Consider the following 22,655-nt stretch of genomic DNA (forward strand, 5'->3'; position numbering starts at 1 on the left):
AGCTGAATTTTAAACAGCACATTGATAACTTGACCAAGAAAATTAAAGCTAAAATTGGATTTCTATTTCAGGAACAAATCTTGCTTTTCAATGTTAGACAGAAAATCTTGTTCAAAGTATATATATATATATATTTTTAAATCAGTGCTGGATGATGGTGATATTGTTTATATGCAGGCCTCAGCAAGTACCTTGAAAAAACAACAACTCTGGAAACGATGTATCATGGTGCTTTAACCTCTATTACCAACGCTAGATCACTGACCCATCACTGTGATCTGTACGCTGTGGTGCAATGTACCTCTCTCTCCACCAGGAGGCGAAACCACCGCTACACTTTTGTGTACAAAGCATTGATGGGACAAATGCCTTTTTTTCTCTGTTTCTTACTGACCAGATCAGTCACTCAATATAGTCTTCGTTCACAGTCGCTGCTGTCCTTGTCTGTTCCTCAAGGCTACAACTGAGAAACGGAAACATTTTTCCCATAATGCCCTTTCATCCTGGATCATGCTTCAAAATATTTTTTTTTTTTTAAAGTTAGGGGAGTTGGTGTCCTTGCCTGTTTTTTAAGACTCTGATCGACAACACTGTTTGAGATAACTACAGTTGTTTCTAATCGTCTTTGGTGTGTATTTTGTATTTTTTCTGTAATGTTTTATGGACACGCTGCCATTTCGCTGTTTTGCCTTCTTGCCAGGACGCCCTCGTAAAAGAGGTTTTTAACCTCATAACGGGTTTTACCTGGTTAAATCAAAAAAAATAAATGGATCATCCTTGAGATCATTCTCTACAACTTGATTGGAGTCCACCTATGGTAAATTATATTGATTGAACATGATTTGGAAAGGCAAACATGTTGACAGTGCATGTCAGAGCAAAAACCAAGCCCCGAGGTCGAAGGAATTGTCCGTAGAGCTCCGAGACAGAATTGTGTCGAGGTACAGATCTGGGGAATGGTACCAAAACATTTCTGCAGCATTGAAGGTCCCCAAAAACACAGTGGCCTCCATCATTCTTAAATGGAAGAAGTTTTAAAGCCCCAAGACTTTTCCTAGAGCTGGCTGCATGGCCAAACTGAGCAATCTGGCGAGGAGGACATTGGTCAGGAAGGTGACCAAGAACCCGATGGTCACTGACAGAGTTCCTCTATGGAGATGCAAGAACCTTCCAGAAAGACCACCACTTCAGGAGCACTCCACCAATCAGGCCTTTATGATAGAGTGGCCAGATGGAAGCCATAATTTGCTTTGACTCGTGTTCCATAGGCCTACATGAGCACAAAGAAACTCAGCCAAGAATCAGGCAGCTCTTCACCCTAAAATGTCTCACTCACTCGTGTTCTGACTGCTCCCTCTACACAGGCATCCTGAGTGTGTACACAAGCTCCCATTTAGGCCTACAGAAATACATCGAACTGATGGGATACACAAAATACATTTCTTGCCAAATGACAAGTTTAATCACAAATGTAAAAATGGGCTGGTTGATTGAAGTAGAGAAAGATGTTCCAACAATGAGCTGCAGTTTTGGAATAATTACATCACCGTTTATTCAAAATCCTAACGTCGCTGAGCCTCACATTAAACGCCTGTCTTCCCTGTAGCTGTGTTGTGTTGCCAGCGTAGTGGTGCGCACACTAAACGATGCGGCACAAGACGGGGGTCACGCTACAATATTCTTCACTTGGTCATTATGATTCTCGATACCACGCGGTCTCACGAAAACAACGTGATTATTGGGCTTCCCCGAGCGGCGCAGCGATCTAAGGCACTGCATCTCAATGCTAGAGGCGTCACTACAGAACCTGGTTCGATTCCAGGCTGTATCACAAAAGGGCCGTGATTGGGAGTCCAATAGGGCGGCGCTCAATTGGCCCAGTGTCGTTAGGTTTTGGCCGTCATTGTAAATAAGAATTTGTTCTTAACTGACTTGCCTAGTTAAATAAAGGATTGTATTTAACGTATCTACAATGAGCTGTGGCTCAAAGCAGCCTCAAACGTTTTCATTAAGACATTCGCGCTAGCCATACAGAGTTGAAATATCTAGCCGACATTTTGAATTGAATAGCTTTGGTTAAGGACAAGTACAAAAGCTTACTAGTTGTAGTTATCGCTCCTGCTACTCTACACATTCTGGGTGATGCGAAACAACGGCATCAGCTCACTGGCTTCTACTCTGGCGAGCTGTTATTGGTCCCCGTTCCCCGTCGGTCCACGTCGGTCCCCGTTGGTCCCCGTTCTCAAAACGTGTCAAATCAAATCAAATGTATTTATATAGCCCTTCTTACATCAGCTGATATCTCAAAGTGCTGTACAGAAACCCAGCCTAAAACCCCAAACAGCAAGCAATGCAGGTGTAGAATGTGTAGATGTGTCGTTGCACATCTTACACTACAAGAGTACTGAAGATTGTGCCGATAAAATCAAACATGTTTGAACATTTTGGGATGTCTGGGACTGGAAAAAACAAAAAACAGAGAGATCCGTAGCCCTCATTTGAGTCACTGATCCACTCACATTAAACGAGCGTCGGTGACAGCCGAGCGCCCCGAGTAGGCAACGACACGGGACTGTCTCCGATGTCAAAAACGTGTCTGTCCGTGACAGCTAAATAAGCCTGGATTCGAACCAGGGTAGTAGTAGTAGTGACACTGAGATACAGTGCCTTAGACCGCTGCGCCACTCGGGAGCAAACATAACCTAAATGTTGATTGACTGACTTGGTCCCACATCCTCATCACTATAGTCATGGACCTACTGTATTAGGTTATAGAGTATCAGTTGGGACCCAGGCATGATGAACTCCCCACAGAAAAACATTCGAACACCATCATCGTAGTAGCACATACGGTATACATTTATTGGCAGACATATTGTATTTGCTGGACAGCATGAATTGCAAGTTGTCAAAAAAAAAAATTATAATGATAATAATATTACATTTCAAACCCTTAAAATTAGTAGATTTGTGTCTCGTATCCTGAAATAATCCTCATCCTAATTGATATATTTCTTAATTTCATTCTTTTACTTTTAGGTTGTGAATTGATAGATATTACTGCACTGTTAAGAGTTAGAAACACAAGCATTTCGCTACACCTGTAATAACATCTGCTAAACATTTGTATGTGACAAATAAAATGTGATTTGATTAATTAAGTGATGATTAATTAAGTGATTTCGTCTTTAGTACTCAAGCGTTGTAAGTTGGTCTCCTGCTGTGTAATAGGATGATGGGCTTCATCCCATTTGGCAAAGCCTAAGTAGTGCACTACTTTTTTTACCAGATTAATATGAACCCTGGTCAAAAGAAGTGCACTATACAGTGAATAAGTTGCTATTTGGGACGTAGCCTTGGTCTGTTTACAGTGCAATCTAGCTGCAGACAGAGGGCCAGGGCGGGTAGTTGGTAGTTTAGGGTCGGCAGCGCTGGATGAAGCGCGGGTAGAGACACACATCTCTGATGTGGTGTCTGTTCAGCAGCCAGGTTAGAAACCTCTCCAAGCCCAGCCCGTAGCCACCATGGGGACAGGTACCATACTTCCTCTGGAAGAGACAACAACGTTAAACATTAGTAACACAACTATACCATCCCAAACTACTCTCAACAGTTTGTGTGAAGGATGTGATCAGGACAACAGAAAAACAAGAATTTGACGAGTGGATAGGTCCGTTTCAATGATATAAGACATTATGAAACTGACTGCGTCGATGAACGTCCAAATCAGACTTGTCTCATTGTGTATTATTTCATCTGAGACGTATTGTGAAACGTTTTTTTTAAATCAAAAGTGGTGATTGTGAAACCAATGGAAACGGTAAACAGTTTTCCTTCAAATCACAGGAGAGGCGACACAATGCAAGCTTCGCTTTACCCAGGATGGTGGAGGTGGCAAATAAAACTCTCTCGAATTGGAGTAAACATTGTAGAGGTAAGATAACTAGCTAGCCAGGAATTAGACATGTTGTTGCTGCTGTGGATGACCTCAGCTGTCAGTATAGCCGTCTGTTGCCCCGTTACATTTCATTCCGCAGTACGTCATCTTCACGGAGTCTTGGCCCGCTACTGTAATTATTGTCATTATTTCACCACTACGGCCTATTTATTGCCTTTAACTCCCTTATCTCACCTCATTTGCTCACATTGTATATAGACTTATTTATCTACTGTATTATTGACTGTATGTTTGTTTTACTCCATGTGTAACTGTGTTGTTGTATGTGTCAAACTGCTTTGCTTTATCTTGGCCAGGTCGCAGTTGTAAATGAGAACTTGTTCTCAACTTGCCTACCTGGTTAAATAAAGGTGACATAAAACTACTAAATACTTTACGAACAAGTGTAGTATTTGTAATGCAATATGGGGAGCACGTCTCTCGTCAGAGATCACATTTATTTTTGGGAGATAGCAAAATATGACCTTTTTCATTCAAGACGGGATAAGGTGATAAAACATTTGTTTAATTACTTCTTCCTCAACTTGTTTGTAACTTTATAGCAAGTCAAGCTAGCTCGACTTAATAATTATCATTAAAAAAAACCTATTACCATCACAATAAACTTAAACGGGAGGCAACAGTCATGTAATAGAAATTGGCTTGACAGCCAACATGTATGATTTAACATTACTATTAAAATAGTACTCACTTATATGAGTGGGTAATTGTTTACAAGTTGTTAGCTATCCCATGAAGCCATCACTGAAAACCAGGTATTTTCATCCTGTGTGGTTTGGTAACTTCCTGTTCTTTAAAGGACTACTGGGACTGAAGACGACGACTCCAATTTGTTGCATTACCGCCACCTACTAGACTGGAGTACAACTCCCTTACACTTTGCTTGATAGATAAAATGTAATAAATAAATACCCTACCATCTAACACTACACTCACTAATTTCAAAATTGTATAAAATCAAATTAATACTACCCTATTCCACTAATTAAATGTATTTATTCCTACCTCATATTATCCTGAAAGGATGAGATATCACCACTTAACACACCCTGTAACTCTGCTGTCAAGTCTCGCACACCCAAATACCTCTGCAGCTGCCACCACAACCTCCATTTTCTGCGACTTCCATTCCATCCCTGCTGTACAATTGATAACCATTGCTATAAATACTAAAAATCCAATCTTACTGAACCTTATATCACATTTTGCCCTATCCCTCTGTACTGGTATATCTCTACTGCTCTCACCACTCCACCCCCTTAACCCACCTTCCTCTACTTTCTTCACTGCCTCAGCATATGACAACTTCTGCTCTACTCTATCCCTGGAAACCTCAACCTGCCTCTCTCTCACACGGGACATTTCTGATCCTCAGCCCCATGGGCACCCTTACAATTAACACATTCTACTACTTTCCCCAGTACTACACATTCCTTTGTCTCGTGCCCTTCTGCACACTTCTGCACACCTTGGACCCTCCCCTCCTACACACTGCTGCCACATTCCCATAAGCTTGGCACCTGTAACATCGTAATGTATTCGGAACATACACTCGTACAGGATAACTTATATATCCTAGCTTCACTTTGTCAGGCAAAGACTCAACTTCAAAACTCAAAAGAACAGACAACGACTCTTCCGTTTCCTCACTCTCACCACCCTGTCTGAGTCTCGCCACCCTGTCTGAGTCTCGCCACCCTGTCTGAGTCTCCCCACCCTGTCTGAGTCTCCCCACCCTGTCGGAGTCTCCCCACCCTGTCGGAGTCTCCCCACCCTGTCGGAGTCTCGCCACCCTGTCGGAGTCTCCCCACCCTGTCGGAGTCTCGCCACCCTGTCGGAGTCTCGCCACCCTGTCGGAGTCTCCCCACCCTGTCGGAGTCTCGCCACCCTGTCGGAGTCTCGCCACCCTGTCTGAGTCTCCCCACCCTGTCTGATTCTCGCCACCCGGTCTGAGTCTCCCCACCCTGTCGGAGTCTCGCCACCCTGTCGGAGTCTCGCCACCCTGTCGGAGTCTCGCCACCCTGTCGGAGTCTCCCCACCCTGTCTGAGTCTCCCACCCTGTCTGAGTCTCCCCACCCTGTCTGATTCTCGCCACCCTGTCGGAGTCTCGCCACCCTGTCGGAGTCTCCCCACCCTGTCTGAGTCTCCCCACCCTGTCTGATTCTCGCCACCCTGTCTGCGTCGCATCAAACGACGAGCATCACAATACACCGGGAATCTTTCCCCTCAGCTGGTAAACCTTTATATTTACTGCTAACCCAGTTATCACTCCTTTCATTGGTGCCCTTTTCTTGAGAGCGAAACAATTCACTTTTCTTGCCCCGATTTGTTTTACTGCCGAGAGCCTTCTCCCTCTGACCAGCGGAAACACAAACAATTATCACTAGACCATTTCTGGTTACCTTCACCAATTCCACAGCACCCAACTCTGTTTTTCCCCACCCACCGTGAAACCAGAAATGGATCAGCCAAAAGGTAAGACTTTACTCCTACTGTCACAGAATCATCTTTATCAAATCAAATGTATTTGTCACATACACATGGTTAGCAGGTGTTAATGCAAGTGTAGCGAAATGCTTGTATAAAAAAAAAGCAAAATACTGCATAGTTTCCTAGGAACGCGAAGCGAGGCGTCCATCTTTGTCGGCGCCGGAAGCTTTATCCTGACCCTCGGTGCAAGCCTTCGGGCTCTGATAACTTCACCTCACCTACCACCTCTGATACTTCGCCCTCATTCACTTCCATTTCTCCTCCTCCTGTCTTCAGCTCCCTCTGCTTACACTTTCTACCATTCTTCTTTAACAAACCATCTCCCTTTATCCACCATTCTAATCTGACTCAAGCTCACCCTCTTCGTCCCTCGCTCTCCACTTTCATTCATTCCTCCTCCGTTTTGCCAAGTACACGTCTCCTCTTGATAATACTGCATTACTCCTAACAACCATCTCGTTCCCGCCTTCTCCAGGGACTCCATTTCCCCCTGAAGACGACGCAAAGTTTGAACAATTTCTTAGTATGCGGCGTCAGTCTTGCAACGAAGCCTTCGACCTCAAGGGGGCGTTGCATTTCCAGTCCGTTGTGGACGTCCCCATTGATATGAATGACACGTAAAGGAGTGCTTATGGGGGTAATGTGAACTAGGCTTTTACAGTTTTTGTTTACAAATTGTTTACACACTAAAATTGGAACTTGAAACATCAAAATCACCCGAAACCTGAAACTCATGTACCAAATCGCTAAACCAAGTCTGCAAAAATTGCAAGCACAATTCCTGCTTTACACTCAGTTTTCAACATTCAAAATTAAAATCTCTTTTGTCCCTTTGGAAAGCACCACCAATCACAATGCCAAGCTCTATACACCAATTGGCAACACCGACTCCTCACAGGTGTAAACACCAGTTGCTGAATTGTTCACTGAAAAATCAGAGCTTTAAGCACGATAAAAGGCCACAGATGAGCTCCTCTTGTTTTGGAGGAAAATAGAAGTCAATGGTGAAACAAGAGCTAGAGGTGAAGGAGGAAGAGGAGGACGAGGAAGGACAGTTGTCTCAGATGAGATCAGGGCCTCATTGGTTGACCATGTGCTCAACCATGGATTGAGTATGAGGGAGGCTGGGCAGAGAGTTCGCTACACGGTTACATCTATCATCCGTACATTCAGAAATGACAACCGGTACGTTACCTACCTACCATCTATCTACACTTTGCTCTTTATGTATGGGATACTGTAGTACGCTGCAGTCCGACATATCAGTAGGCCTATGTTACTCAGTGATTGTTGGCCAATGTCATTTCATATTGAAAGAAAATAGATTTTAGCTTACTGTAACCAATCATATCATATTGTGGATCTTCTTCAGAACTGATAAGACGGCCAGGCCATGGTGGAAGACACTGTCTGTTCACGCCAGAACAGGAGACAGCTATGGTGAACATGGTGGTGGCAAACAATACCATTAGACTACGAGAAATCCAGAGCCACATAATTGCAGACAACACAATATTCAATAACATTCACCAGGTGGGCTCGTCTACATTGGACCGTGTATTACAGCGCAACCGAATCCGGATGAAATGGGTCTACAGAGGTGCCATTTGAGTGAAACTCAGAGAAGGTTAAAGAACAGCGCTGTGAATATGTGCAAGTAAGTACTATACTGTGAATTTACTATCATATCTGCACTGTAACAATGTAATCCAGTGTATTGTGCCTCACCATATTGACTGCTCTAGGTCTACGTCACATATTGTCTTGTTGTCATGTTTCAGAGAGTCTTGGAGCTGGATGCCGCTGCAATTCAGCACGTTTATATTTACATTGATGAGGCTGGCTTCAACCTCGCCAAAAAGGGACGAGGGACGGAATATTATTGGTCACCGTGACATTGTGAATGTCCCTGGACAGCGTGGAGGGAATATCCCCATGTGTTCAGCCGTTAGCCAGCAAGGCTTCCTCCATCACCATGCCAACCTTGATCCCTACAACACCGCCCTTCTCATCACATTCCTGGACACACTACACGGCATCCTCATTCCAGCTGAGCAGATGGGTGGGACCAGAGCAGCCCAGGTATATTGTCATCAGGGACAACGTGAGTTTCCACCAGGCTGCTCTGGTCCCCAACTGGTTCATCGACCACCCACAAGTTATCGTTCTATACCTCCCACCATATTCCCCATTCCTAAACCCAATTTGAGTTTTTTTCGGCATGGCGACGGAAGGTATGTGACCGCCATCCCCTCACACGCACGCCTCTTCTCCAGGCAATCGAGGATGGATGTGGTGAAGTTGATGTGGGGGCTTTCGGCGGCTGGATCCGTCACTCCAGAAGATTCTTTCCCCGCTGTTTAGCCAGAGAGAACATCACTTGTGACGTAGATGAGGTGCTGTGGTCAGAACAAAGCAGGATGCAGCCTAATGTATTTTTTTTCTTCTTACATTTCGCACATGTTTTTGTCTTTTCATGTTTAGATGTTTGGAAAGTATGAGTCGCTTTAATTTTTTTAAATTTTTGTACAGAAAACCTTTTATCTTACTGAATGTTTTTTCTGGTTTCTCCTGTTGGGTACGGAAAGTGTTACATACAAGTGTTCAAAAATACTGCATTTTGGAAATAAATGACAATGTTTTTGTTAATGTATTGCATTTGTGTGTGTTTATGTATATTTGAGTAGGTATACATTACTGTAACAATATTTTACAACCAGCTACAGTGTAATACTGAAAATGCAAAAGGCATAAACCTACTGATGGGATGTTCATAGTAGTGTTGAGCACATCAGTGTGTTGGTTGGTAGACAGATCTATTCATATGACGTGTGTCAATTTGATGCAAAAAAATAAATAATAATAAAACATTTTGGAAAGAGATGAAACAGTTTTGAATGCAGTGTTTGCTTTTGCTAGAGATTTGTAGATGTTTGTGGTTTTGCGTTTAGAGTTTTAGGAAAATGGCCCAAAGATTCAGCAAACATGTGTAAACGATTGTGGAAACGTTAACCTAGTTTTCTAGCATGCTACCGTTAGCAAGCTATCCTTGCAGCTAAGTTAGCTAAACGGCTAACCACCACCCGATGGTAGCAAGGAGCCAGGGTTCCGGTCTGGAAGCATGCTTTTGACTACAGTATTGCTTCTGTACTGCAGTTTAACTGAATCATCGCTGAGAAAGACAATTCCTATCATATTTGTGCACAAAACATCCATTGTATTATTAAAATTGTTGCTGAGGCTGATTTATTTATTTTTATTCCCATCACTCACAGCCGAAGATATTCACATCATATTCCTGGAACAATGAGCCAGACGTTTCCCCCAGATGTATAAATCTGAAATATCCGGATGGCATTTCCATTCACCACTAAATATGGTGATGAGAGGAAGCACAGTGGGAGACGATGGATTTTGGCCAACATTTTGCAAATATTCGATCTCTAAGATTCTGTTCACAAAACTAGAATCTGTCCCTTTGCCACAGTACATTTGTTTGTTGTAAATTAGCATTACATTAATCTAAAAGCCAGAGACTTAAGTCTAACTGTGCAAGTCTACACAATAGGTACAGCTAGACATGGAACTCATCAACATTTAGACAACTTTTTAAAGTCTGAGAACATCTGACAAACTCACTTCAGTCTCCGTATCTGAGAATAACAACTGTGTTGGGCCTATTGCAATGTCAGTGATATGATGAACTAAGTTGCCGCAAAGCAGAATTTGCAGAAATGTTTAATTTGTCGCTATACAGATTTGGTAAAGCATCATCTTGACACAAAGATTATTTACTCTCCATCACTGACGCCCAAAAGGTCACAAGGTACAGGGGAGCTGGATGGGTACAATTCCTGTGTGTCAGACAAGATGGACTTGCTTCATTCCTTTCCATACATAAAGAAGCTGTCCCTCAAACTGAACACAAGCCTACCTGGCTTTTGTGAGCGTCGTCTTCGGCTGTTTTGGACTGCTCTTCACGACACAGTGAGCCAGAGTTATATTCAATCAAATTCACATGTTGATTTAAAACCTGTTTCATAACCCTTTATCATGGTTGGTGTCTTGATGGATTTGTCCAAAATCATGTGACAAAAAAACAATACTTGTGTATATTGTTGTTATATATTAAGCATTAAAATCAGTTAAATTAGATTACAGTGCTTCGTTCAAGTTAACAACGCTTAATATTTTACCGCGAACACTGCAGCTACTCTTTTAGGCCCACCCACTTGGAAGCCAGGCCCAGCCAATCAGAATTAGTTTTTCCCAACCAAAGGGCTTTATTACAGACATACTCTTCCCCATCTCCGACGATCCCGCAGGTGCAGGTCCTGGGCTGGCGTGGTTATACGTGGTCTGCAGTTGTGAGGCCGGTTGGACGTACTGCCAAATTCACTAAAACAACCTTGGAGGCGGCTTATGGTAGAGAAATTAATATAACATTTTCTGGTAACAGCTCTGGTGGATAATCTTGCAGTTAGCATGCCAACTGCACGCTCCCTCAAAACGTTAAGACCTCTGACATTGTGTTGTGTGACATTTTTTGGTCCCCAGCACAAGGTGCACCTGTGTACTGATCATGTTTAATTAGCTTATTGATATGCCACACCAGTCAGGTGGATGGATTATCTTGACAAAGAATAAAATGTTCACTAACAATTTTCTTTTGAGAAATAAGCTTTATGGAAAGCTTGGAAAATTTGTAAATTTCTGGGATTTTCTTTTTTCAGCAATGAAACCAACACTTTACATGTTGCGTTTATATTTGTGTTCAGTTTATAATGACATAAGACATTTAGTAGAAAGAAAACATCTACCCTACCATGAAAAAAAAAAATATAGTATTTTATAATTCTTCAAAGTAGCCACCCTTTGCCTTGATGACAGCTTTGCACACTTGGCATTCTCTCAACCAGCTTCATGAGGAATGCTTTTCCAACAGTCTTGAAGGGGTTCCCACATATGTTGAGCACTTGTTGGCTGCTTTTCCTTCACTCTGTGGTCCAACTCATCCCAAACCATCTCAATTGGGTTGAGGTCGGGTGACTGTGGAGGCCAGGTCATCTGATGCAGCACTCCATCACTCTCCTCCTTGGTCAAATAGCCATTGCTCGTGTTTCTTGGCCCAAGCAAGTCTCTTCTTCTTATTGGTGTCCTTTAGTTCTGGTTTCTTTGCAGCAAATCGACCATGAAGGGCTGATTTACACAGTCTCCTCTGAACAGTTGGATGTTGAGATGTGTCTGTTACGTGAACTGTGTGAAGCATTTATTTGGGCTGCAATTTCTGAGGCTGTTAACTCTAATGAACTTATCCTCTGCAGCAGAGGTAACTCTGGGTCTTTCATTCCTGTGGCGACCTCATGAGAGCCAGTTTCATCATAGCGCTTGATGGTTTTTGCGACTGCACTTAAAGTTGTTAAGTGAAATACATTCTAGGTGACTACCTCATGAAGCTGGTTGAGAGAATGCCAAGAGTGTGCAAAGCTGTCATCAATGTAAAGGGTGGCAACGTTGAAGAACCTAAAATATATTTTGATTTCTTTATTCTACAATGTAGAAAATAATAAAAAATAAAGAAAACCCTTCAATGAGTAGGTGTGACTTTTGACTAGCACTGTATATTTGGGGAGATTCTCCCATTCTTCTCTGCAGATCCTCTCAAGCTCTGTCAGGTTGGATGGGGAGCTTTGCTGCACAGCTATTTTCAGGTCTCTCCAGAGATGTTTGATCGGGTTCAAGTCCGGGCTCTGGCTGGGCCACTCAAGGAGATTCAGAGACTTGTCCCAAATCCACTCCTGCGTTTTCTTGGCTGTGGGCTTAGGGTCGTTGTCCTGTTGGAAGGTGAACCTTCACCCCAGTCTGAGGTCCAGAGCACTCTGGAGCAGGTTTTCATCAAGGATCGCTCAGTACTTTGCTCCGTTCATCTTTCCCTCGATCCTGACTAGTCTCCCAGTCCCTGCCGCTGAAAAACATCCCCAAAGCATGATGCTGCCACCTCCATGCTTCCCCGTAGGGATGTTATTGGCCAGGTGATGAGCGGTGCCTGGTTTCCTCCAGAGATGACTCTCGGCATTCAGGCCAGAGAGTTCAATGTTGTTTTCATCAGACCAGAGAATCGTGTTTCTCATGGTCAGAGTCCTTTAGGTGCCTTTTGGCAAACTCCAAGCGGGCTGTCATATGCCTTTTACTGAAGATTGGCTTCCGTCTGGCCACTCTACCATAAAGGCCTGATTGATGGGGTGCTGCAGAGATGGTTGTCCTTCTGGAAGGTTCTCCCATCTCCACAGAGAAACTCTGGAGCTCTGCCAGAGTGACCATCAGGTTCTTGGTAACCTCCCTGACCAAGGCCCTTCTCCCCCGATTGCTCAGTTTGGCCGGGCGGCCAGCTCTAGGTAGAGTCTTGGTGGTTCCAGACTTCTTCCATTTAAGAATAATGGAGGCCACTGTGTTCTTGGGGACCTTCAATGCTGCAGACATTTTACGGTACACTTACCCAGATCTGTACCTCGACACAATCTTGTCTCAGCGCTCTACGAACAATTCCTTCGACCTCATGGCTTGGTTTTTGCTCTGACATGCACTGTCAACTGTGGGACCTTATATAGACAGGTGTGTGCCTTTCCAAATAATATCCAATCAATTTAATTTACCACAGGTGGACTCCAAGTTGTAGAAACATCTCAAGGATGATCAAAGGAAACAGGATGCACCGGAGCTCAATTTAGATACTCATAGCAAAGGCTCTGAATACTTATGTAAATAAGGTATTTCTGTTTTTAATTGGAATACATTTACAAAAATTTCTAAAAACCTGTTTTCGCTTTGTCATTACGGGTTAATGTGTGTAGATTGTTTTTTAAGAATCCATTTTAGAATAAGGCTGTAACGTAACAACATTTGAAAAAAAAATAAACATTTAAAAAGTGTTGTGAATACTTCCCGAACGCTGTAAAGGAGTTATGGGCCAATTTACACACACACACACACACACACACACACACACACACACACACAGTAACTCCAAGTCAATCACACTTCTGTGAAATCAAACTGTCCACTTAGGAAGCAACATTGATTGACAAATTTGACATGCTGTTGTGCAAATGGAATAGACAACTGGTGGAAATTATAGGCAATTAGCAAGACACGCCCAATAAAGGAGTGGTTCTGCAGGTGGTGACCACAGACCAGTTCTCAGTTCCTATGCTTCCTGGCTGATGTTTTGGTCACTTTTGAATGCTGGCGGTGCTTTCACTCTAGTGGTAGCATGAGACGGAGTCTACAACCCACACAAGTGGCTCAGGTAGTGCAGCTCATCCAGGATGGCACATCAATGCGAGCTGTGGCAAGAAGGTTTGCTGTGTCTGTCAGCGTAGTGTCCAGAGCATGGAGGCGCTACCAGGAGACAGGCCAGTACATCAGGAGACGTGGAGGAGGCCGTAGGAGGGCAACAACCCGGCAGCAGGACCGCTACCTCCGCCTTTGTGCAAGGAGGAGCAGGAGGAGCACTGCCAGAGCCCTGCAAAATGACCTCCAGCAGGCCACAAATGTGCATGTGTCTGCTCAAACGGTCAGAAACAGACTCCATGAGGGTGGTATGAGGGCCCGACGTCCACAGGTGGGGGTTGTGCTTACAGCCCAACACCGTGCAGGACGTTTGGCATTTGCCAGAGAACACCAAGATTGGCAAATTCGCCACTGGCGCCCTGTGCTCTTCACAGATGAAAGCAGGTTCACACTGAGCACGTGACAGACGTGACAGTCTGGAGACGCCGTGGAGAACGTTCTGCTGCCTGCAACATCCTCCAGCATGACCGGTTTGGCGGTGGGTCAGTCATGGTGTGGGGTGGCATTTATTTGGGGGGCTGCGCAGCCCTCCAGGTGCTCGCCAGAGGTAGCCTGACTGCCATTAGGTACCGAGATGAGATCCTCAGACCCCTTGTGAGACCATATGCTGGTGCGGTTGTCCCTGGGTTCCTCCTAATGCAAGACAATGCTAGACCTCATGTGGCTGGAGTGTGTCAGCAGTTCCTGCAAGAGGAAGGCATTGATGCTATGGACTGGCCCGCCCGTTCCCCAGACCTGAATCCAATTGAGCACATCTGGGACATCATGTCTCGCTCCATCCACCAACGCCACGTTGCACCACAGACTGTCCAGGAGTTGGCGGATGCTTTAGTCCAGGTCTGGGAGGAGATCCCTCAGGAGACTATCCGCCACCTCATCAGGAGCATGCCCAGGCGTTGTAGGGAGGTCATACAGGCACGTGGAGGCCACAGAACACACTACTGAGCCTCATTTTGACTTGTTTTAAGGACATTACATCAAAGTTGGATCAGCCTTAGTGTGGTTTTACACTTTAATTTTGAGTGCGACTCCAAATCCAGAACTCCATGGGTTGATAAATTGGATTTCCATTGATTATTTTTGTGTGATTTTGTTGTCAGCACATTCAACTATGTAAAGAAAAAAGTATTTAATAAGATTATTTCATTCATTCAGATCTAGGATGTGTTGTTTAAGTGTTCCCTTTATTTTTTTGAGCAGTGTATAAAATGCGTGCGTATATATATATATATATATATATATATATATATATATATATATATATATATATATATATTCGCCTGTAACTCCACCTTTACAGTATATATTCACTCCTATTCCTCTAATCATTAGAGGAATAGGAGTGAATATATACTGTAAAGGTGGAGAAAAATGAGAGTCTAATGTAATCCCACATATGTAATCCCCCCTTCTCTTGTTCCGGAGGGTTTGCTTTATGGATTTTGATTTCCATGATGTTCTGTTCTTGCCTCTAGAACTAATTTGACATCAAATCTTTTTAGGTATGTCCAATATGCCCTGGCACTCCACATTTGGCCTTGTATGGGTGAGTGAGTGAATGAAGGAATGAGTGAATGAATGAGGAAAATAGCGTTTATGGGTGATTTTTGTTTGTAATTGTATTCTTATAATTCATCAATACATAACGGCATTCAATGTTTAATTTATTTTCAAATATTATAGTATCGACAAATCCTGTACATTAATTTACTCTTCCTTTTTAAATGTATTGCATGAAAATGATGGTGTAACAATGTTCAGGAAACCTTAACGAAATTAGCTATAAATTGTCAATGTTTTTAATTGAAATTTAAAATAACTAAAATTACATTAAAAAAAAAATCGGAGTACCTTTTATAATGAGCTACTTTCAGTACTCTTTCCACCCTATACCGGGGGTAGGGTAGATGTGCATACCTGGTCAGTGTACCAGTATTAGAGGGTAGGGTAGATGTACATACCTGGTCAGTGTACCAGTATTAGAGGGTAGGGTAGATGTGCATACCTGGTCAGTGTACCAGTATTAGAGGGTAGGGTAGATGTGCATACCTGGTCAGTGTACCAGTATTTAGAGGGTTGGGTAGATGTGCATACCTGGTCAGTGTACCAGTATTTAAAGGGTAGGGTAAATGTGCATACCTGGTCAGTGTACCAGTATTAGAGGGTTGGGTAGATGTGCATACCTGGTCAGTGTACCAGTATTAGAGGGTAGGGTAGATGTGCATACCTGGTCAGTGTACCAGTATTAGAGGGTAGATGTGCATACCTGGTCAGTGTACCAGTATTTAGAGGGTTGGGTAGATGTGCATACCTGGTCAGTGTACCAGTATTAGAGGGTTGGGTAGATGTGCATACCTGGTCAGTGTACCAGTATTTAGAGGGTAGGGTAGATGTGCATACCTGGTCAGTGTACCAGTATTAGAGGGTAGGGTAGATGTACGTACCTGGTCACTGTACCAGTATTTAGAGGGTAGGGTAGATGTGCATACCTGGTCAGTGTACCAGTAGTAAGGGGCTGGGTCAATGCCTTCCCTCTTGTATCCCTCCAGCAGTTCCTCAGCATCCCAGATCCTCATAGACCCTCCTACTATCTCTCCAACATTAGGCATCAGCACATCCACCTGGGGAGAGCAGCAGCAAGGACAACAATGAGTTATTTCACTGGAGAGAGGAGCAGCAAGGACAACAATGAGTTATTTCACTGGAGAGAGGAGCAGCAAGGACAACAATGAGTTATTTCACTGGAGAGAGGAGCAGCAAGGACAACAATGAGTTATTTCACTGGAGAGAGGAGCAGCAAGGACAACAATGAGTTATTTCACTGGAGAGAGGAGCAGCAAGGACAACAATGAGTTATTTCACTGGAGAGAGGAGCAGCAGGGACAACAATAACAGTTATTTCACTGGAGAGAGGAGCAGCAGAGACAAAAATGAGTTATTTCACTGGAGAGAGGAGCAGCAGGGACAACAATAAGTTTTTTCACTGGAGAGAGGAGCAGCAAGGACAACAATAACGATTAGTTATGTCACTGGGGAGGAAGAATAATCCTATAATAGAGGTTTTCGGGTGTAGTTTTTTTAGGGCCCATATTCAAAAAGTATTTCAGAGAAGCAGTGCTGATGTCTGTCCATATAATCTTATTCATTACAAGAGTGACTGCGGATCGGACTTTTCTGGACCCCTCTTCCCGACAGCTAAAGGTCCCGAAGCTTCTGCACATGTGCGGGATTCTGTACTACTCGTAGAGAGACAGGCAACACTGGTGAATGGTACTCGTTTAATAAAAAGTTAGATCAAAGCTGAATCAATCTATTCAAGATCTGATAATGATAGTCTTCTACATAAAATAATGAAATATACAGTAATAGCATAGTATAATGTTACTGTAGGACAAACACCTGCTCATGTTTTTATGAGATTTTAAGATAATATGGAACGGTGAGATATTTCCTCATTTGATTGAAACTAAAACATAGCTATAACCCTCTAGAGTCTAAACATCTAAAGGAAGTTCTGAAGTGTCTGTCCAATATCTGAGAGATATAAGAAAAATCATGAAATATACATAATATATATATATATCTCTCTATCTATGTATGTATCTTGTTGGGGGGGTGGTATTTATCCCTTATTTTAGGCACTAAACTCTCTCCATATACAGTGCATTCAGAAAGTACTCAGACCCCTTGACCTTTTCCCAAAAGAATTACTTTACAGCCTTATTGTAATGGATTAAATTGTTCCCCCCCCTCCTCAATCTACACACAATACCCCATAATGACAAAGCAAAAACTGGTTTTTAGAAATATTTGCAGATTAGGGATGGTGCTTCAACAGAGATGGTGCCAGGTTTCCTCCAGATGTGACGCTTGGCATTTTGGCCAAAGAGTTCAATCTAAGTTTCATCTCAGGTGCCTTTTTGGCAAACTCTAAGTGGGCTGTCATGTTCCTTTTACTGAGAAGTGGCTTCTGTCTGGTCACTCTACCATAAAAGCCTGATTGGTGGAGTGCTGCAGAGAAGGTTGTCCTTCTGGAAGATTCTCCCATCTCCACAGAGGAACTCTGGAGCTCCGTCAGAGTGACCATCGGGTTCTTGGTCACCTCCCTGACCAAGGTTCTTCTTCCCCGATTGCTCAGTTTGGCCGGGCGGCCAGCTCTAGGAAGAGTCTTGGTGGTTCCAAACTTCTTCCACTGTGTTCTTGAGGACCTTCAATGCTGCAGAAATGTTTTGGTACACTTACCCAGATCTGTGCCTCGACACAATCCTGTCTCGGAGCTCTACGGACAATTCCTTCGACCTCATGGCTTGGTTTTTGCTCTGACATGCACTGTCAATTCTAGGACCTTATATAGACAGCCTTTCCAAATCATGTCCAATCAATTGAATTTACCACAGGTGGAATCCAATCAAGTTGTAGAAACATCTCAAGAATGATCAATGGAAACAGGATGCATCTCAAATCAAATGTTATTAGTCAAATGCGCCGAATAGAACACACCTTACAGTGAAATGCTTACTTACAAGCCCTTAACCAACAATGCAGTGAAAAAAAAATATGGATCTGAATAAGAAATAAAAGTAACAAGTCATTAAAGAGCAGCAGTAAAATAACAATAGCGAGACTATATACAGGGGGCTACCGGTACAGAGTTATTAAAGTGACTATGCATAGATGACAACGGAGAGTAGCAGCGGTGTAAAAAGGGGGTGCAAATAGTCTGGGTAGACATTTGATTAGGTGTTCAGGAGTCTTATGACTTGGGGGTAGAAGCTGTTTAGAAGCCTCTTGGACCTAGACATGGTGCTCTGGTACCGCTTGCCGTGCGGTAGCAGAGAGAACAGTCTAGGACTAGGGTGGCTGGAGTCTTTGACAATTTTTAGGGCCTTCCTCTGACACCACCTGGTGTAGAGGTCCTGGATGACAGGAAGCTTGGCCCCAGTGATGTACTGGGCCGTATGCACTACCCTCTGTAGTGCCTTGCGGTCGGAGGCCGAGCAGTTGCCGTACCAGGCAGTGATGCAACCAGTCAGGATGCTCTCGATGATGCAGCTGTAGAACCTTTTGAGGATCTAAGGACCCATGCCAAATCTTTTCAGTCTCCTGAGGGGGAATAGGTGTTGTCGTGCCCTCTTCACGACTGTCTTGGTGTGCCTGGACCATGTTAGTTTGTTGGTAATGTGGACACCAAGGAACTTGAAGCTCTCAACCTGCTCCACTGCAGCCCCGCCAATGAGAATGGGGAGTGCTCGGTCCTCCTTTTCCTGTAGTCCGCAATCATCTCCTTTGTCTTGATCACATTGAGAGAGAGGTTGTCCTGGCACCACACGGCCAGGTCTCTGACCTTCTCCTTATAGGCTGTCTCGTTGTTGTCTGTGATCAGGCCTACCACTGTTGTGTCATCGGCAAACTTAATGATGGTGTTGGAGTCGTGCTTGGCCACTCAGTCATGAGTGAACAGGGAGTACAGGAGGGTACTGAGCACGCACCCTTCAGGGGCCCCTGTGTTGAGGATCAGCGTGGCAGATGTGTTGTTACCTACCCTTACCACCTGGGGGCGGCCCATCAGGAAGTTCAGGATCCAGTTGCAGAGGGAGGCGTTTAGTCCCAGGTTCCTTATCTTAGTAACGAGCTTTGAGGGTACTATGGTGTTGAACGCTGAGCTGTAGTCAATGAATAGCATTCTCACGTAGGTGTTCCTTTTGGTCAGGTGGGAAAGGGCAGTGTGGAGTGCAATAGAGATTGAATTATCTGTGAATCTGTTGGGGCGGTATGCAAATTTGAGCGGGTCTAGGGTTTCTGGGATAATGGTGTTGATGTGAGCCATGACCAACCTTTTGAAGCACTTCATGGCTACAGATGTGAGTGCTACGGGTCGGTAGTCATTTAGGCAGGTTACCTTAGTGTTCTTGGGCACAGGCACAATACTGGTCTGCTTAAAACATGTTGTTATTACAGACTCGGACAGGGAGAGGTTGTAAGTGTCAGTGAAGACACTTGCCAGATGGTCAGCGCATGCTCGCAGTACACGTCCTGGTAATCCGTCTGGCCCTGCGGCCTTTTGAATGTTGACCTGTTTAAAGGTCTTACTAACATGGGCTGCAGAGAGCGTGATCACAGTCTTCCAAAACAGCTGGTGATCTCATGCATGTTTCAGTGTTATTTGCCTCAAAGCGAGCGTAGAAGTTGTTTAGCTCGTCTGGTAAGCTTGTGTCACTGGGCAGTTCTCGGCTGTGCTTCCCTTTGTAGTCTAATGATTTGCAAGCCCTGCCACATCCGACAAGCGTCAGAGACGGTGTAGTACGATTCGATCTTAGTCCTGTATTGATGCTTTGCCTGTTTGATGGCTCGTCGGAGGGCATAGCGGAAATTCTTATAAGCGCCCGGGTTAGAGTCCCACAGCCTTCAGCTCAGTGCAGATCCTGATTCTTGCTTTTAAACAGGAATCAGGAGGATAGAATTATGGTCAGATTTACCAAATGGAAGGTCGAGGGAGAGCTTTGTATGCGACTGTGTGTGGAGTAAAGGTGGTCCAGAGTTTTTTTTCCCTCTGGTTGCACATTTAACATGCTGATAGAAATTTGGTAAAACGGATTTAAGTTTCCCTGCATTAAAGTCCCCGGCTACAAGGAGTGCCGCCTCTGGGTGAGTGTTTTCTTGTTTGCTTATGGCAGAATACAGCTCATTCAATGCTGTCTTAATGCCAGCCTCTGACTGTGGTGTTATGTAAACAGATACGAAAAATACAGATAAACTCTAGGTAGGTACTGTTTGTCTACAGTTTATCATGAGATACTCTACCTCAGGCGAGCAATAGCTCGAGACTACCTTAGATATCGTGCACCAGCTGTTATTTACAAAAATACATAGTCCGCCACCCCTGGTCTTACCAGACACCACTGTTCTATCCTGCCAGTGCAGCGTATAACCAGCCAGCTGTATGTTGGTAGTGTCGTAGTTCAACCACGTCGCCGTGAAGCTTAAGATATTACAGTTTTGAACGTCCCGTTGGTAGTTTAACCTTCCGCGTAGGTCATCTATTTTATTGTCCAAAGATTGCATGTTTGCTAGCAGAATGGAAGGAAGTAGGAGTTTATTCGATCGCTTACGAATTCCCAGAAGGCAGCCCGCCCTCTGGCCCTTTTTTCTTCGCCTCCTCTTCACGCAGATCACGGGGATCTGGGCCTGTTCCCGAGAAAGCAGTATATCGTTGGCGTCGGGCTCGTCAGACTCGTTAAAGGAAAAAAAGGATTCTGCCAGTCCGTGGTGAGTAATCGCAGTCCTGATGTCCAGAGATCAATTTCGAGTCTCATAGCAAAAGGGGCTGAATACTTACGTAAATAAGGTATTTCTGCTTAGAATTTTGTATAAAAATTTACATAAAAAAACTGTTTGTGCTTTGTCATTATGGGGTACTGTGTGTGTGTGTGTAGACTGATGAACAAAAATGTTTTTATCCATTTTAGAATAAGGCTGTAATGTAACAACATTTGAAAAAAAAGTCAAGGAATCTGAATACTTTCCGAATGCGCTGTATACTTCCTCTCATTTTAAAACTGGTACCCGGCTACCTTCAGACTAGTCTTGTAAGGCTTGTGGGGGTCGTAGAGCCAAACGGAGTACACCATTGTGTTTAAGAGAGTCATCTTTCGTAAGGGGGGGGGTCATAATAGTTTGTAGACCAAACCGTTCGGATGCTACATAAGTTTTAGTGAGAAGACCCGATTTTCAGGATGACAAACACCGCTCTAGCTTGGGGACCGAGTTTAGGAGACGCATCTCCGGGGCCGCGGACATCGACTCGAAGAAGATCTAAATGCCCTCCATGAAATTGACTGAGATCAAATAGTTGGTCTGCAGATGGACGTGTCAAACTGTGAAAGGAGAGTGACTACAAAAATGTGTGAAGTAGAGGTAAAGAAACACAGAATGTGATTCAGATCAGCTCTGGTGGAAAGGGATCCAGGGGGGCGGGCGGTTACCTATGGATACGCAACCTTTGCCTATTCAGTATGAACTAAAATGCAAAACTGATTCTAGATCAGAACTCTGAGACATTTTTTTGAATACAGGCCCTGGAAAAGGGTGATGGTTTGGGTGAGGTAAGCTCTGATGTAAGGTAGATGAAGATGCTGTTTTTCAGGTCTGGGTCATGGTTTTCGTGACGTAAGCTGGTCAGGGACTCACCGACTCAGTGAGGCGTCGGTCCTCAGGACAGCGCTGCATGTAGAAGGACTTGATCTCAGCAGGGAAGCGGCACAGCAGGATGGTCTCACCGATGGCATCAGTCATCAGCCTCTCTGGGGCCTCTGGGATGTCCTGAAACAAAAGGAGGGAGAGGGGTTTTATAACACATCACAATTAAAAACAGGAGCTGGACGAAGAGAAGGTCCACTGAACAATACATTGATGAGTAGATAAACAGTTGGCGGCCATTTTCTCCCCCCCCCCCTTCTCTTTGTGTATCTGTGCCAGTCTCCTCAACACAGATTAAACCTAGTGCTAGACTAAGAACCATATTAAAGTAGCAGTAATCCAGGACTAGACACAGTCTGTGCCCAGGAAACCAGCACTAAATGTCCTAAAAACACAACCACAGGTTCATGCTAGCCAAAGATTATTTCTGGAGAGAGATAGTGATTAGACGGAGTGATTATAATTGACTGTGGTTCATGCCGACCCTAAACCATTAGTCAAATCTAATTTATTCATAGTGAAAACGTACCTCTCCGAACTCATAGTATTTCCCATCATCCTTTTTGATGTCATGCTCCTTCAGCCAGATGATGGCGTCAGAGTAGTTCATCCTCTTGAAGGGCCTCTTGGGGGGCTTGAAGTCCTGGGGTCGAAAAATAAG

General features: G+C 44.0%; 1 protein-coding gene across 2 annotated transcripts in view; it reads right to left on the reverse strand.

The window, feature by feature from the left end:
• Positions 1–22,655, reverse strand: part of LOC106568532 (asparagine--tRNA ligase, cytoplasmic) — a 52,430-nt gene that overhangs the window by 13,164 nt on the left and 16,611 nt on the right. Inside the window, exons 12-15 of one of the 2 annotated variants that reach the window (XM_014138958.2) lie at positions 22,524–22,637; positions 21,986–22,117; positions 16,288–16,419; positions 2,836–3,548 (exon numbers count right to left, since the gene is read on the reverse strand). In XM_014138958.2, coding sequence (XP_013994433.1) covers positions 3,417–3,548; positions 16,288–16,419; positions 21,986–22,117; positions 22,524–22,637 — 510 coding nt within the window. In that variant the 3' untranslated portion in view covers positions 2,836–3,416. Of the gene's footprint in view, positions 1–2,835; positions 3,549–16,287; positions 16,420–21,985; positions 22,118–22,523; positions 22,638–22,655 lie in introns of those variants that run through there. The other variant, XM_014138959.2, reaches the window with a different exon arrangement.

Source organism: Salmo salar, chromosome ssa13 (genome assembly GCF_905237065.1).
Source record: "Salmo salar chromosome ssa13, Ssal_v3.1, whole genome shotgun sequence".
Classification (NCBI taxonomy): Eukaryota; Metazoa; Chordata; class Actinopteri; order Salmoniformes; family Salmonidae; genus Salmo; species Salmo salar.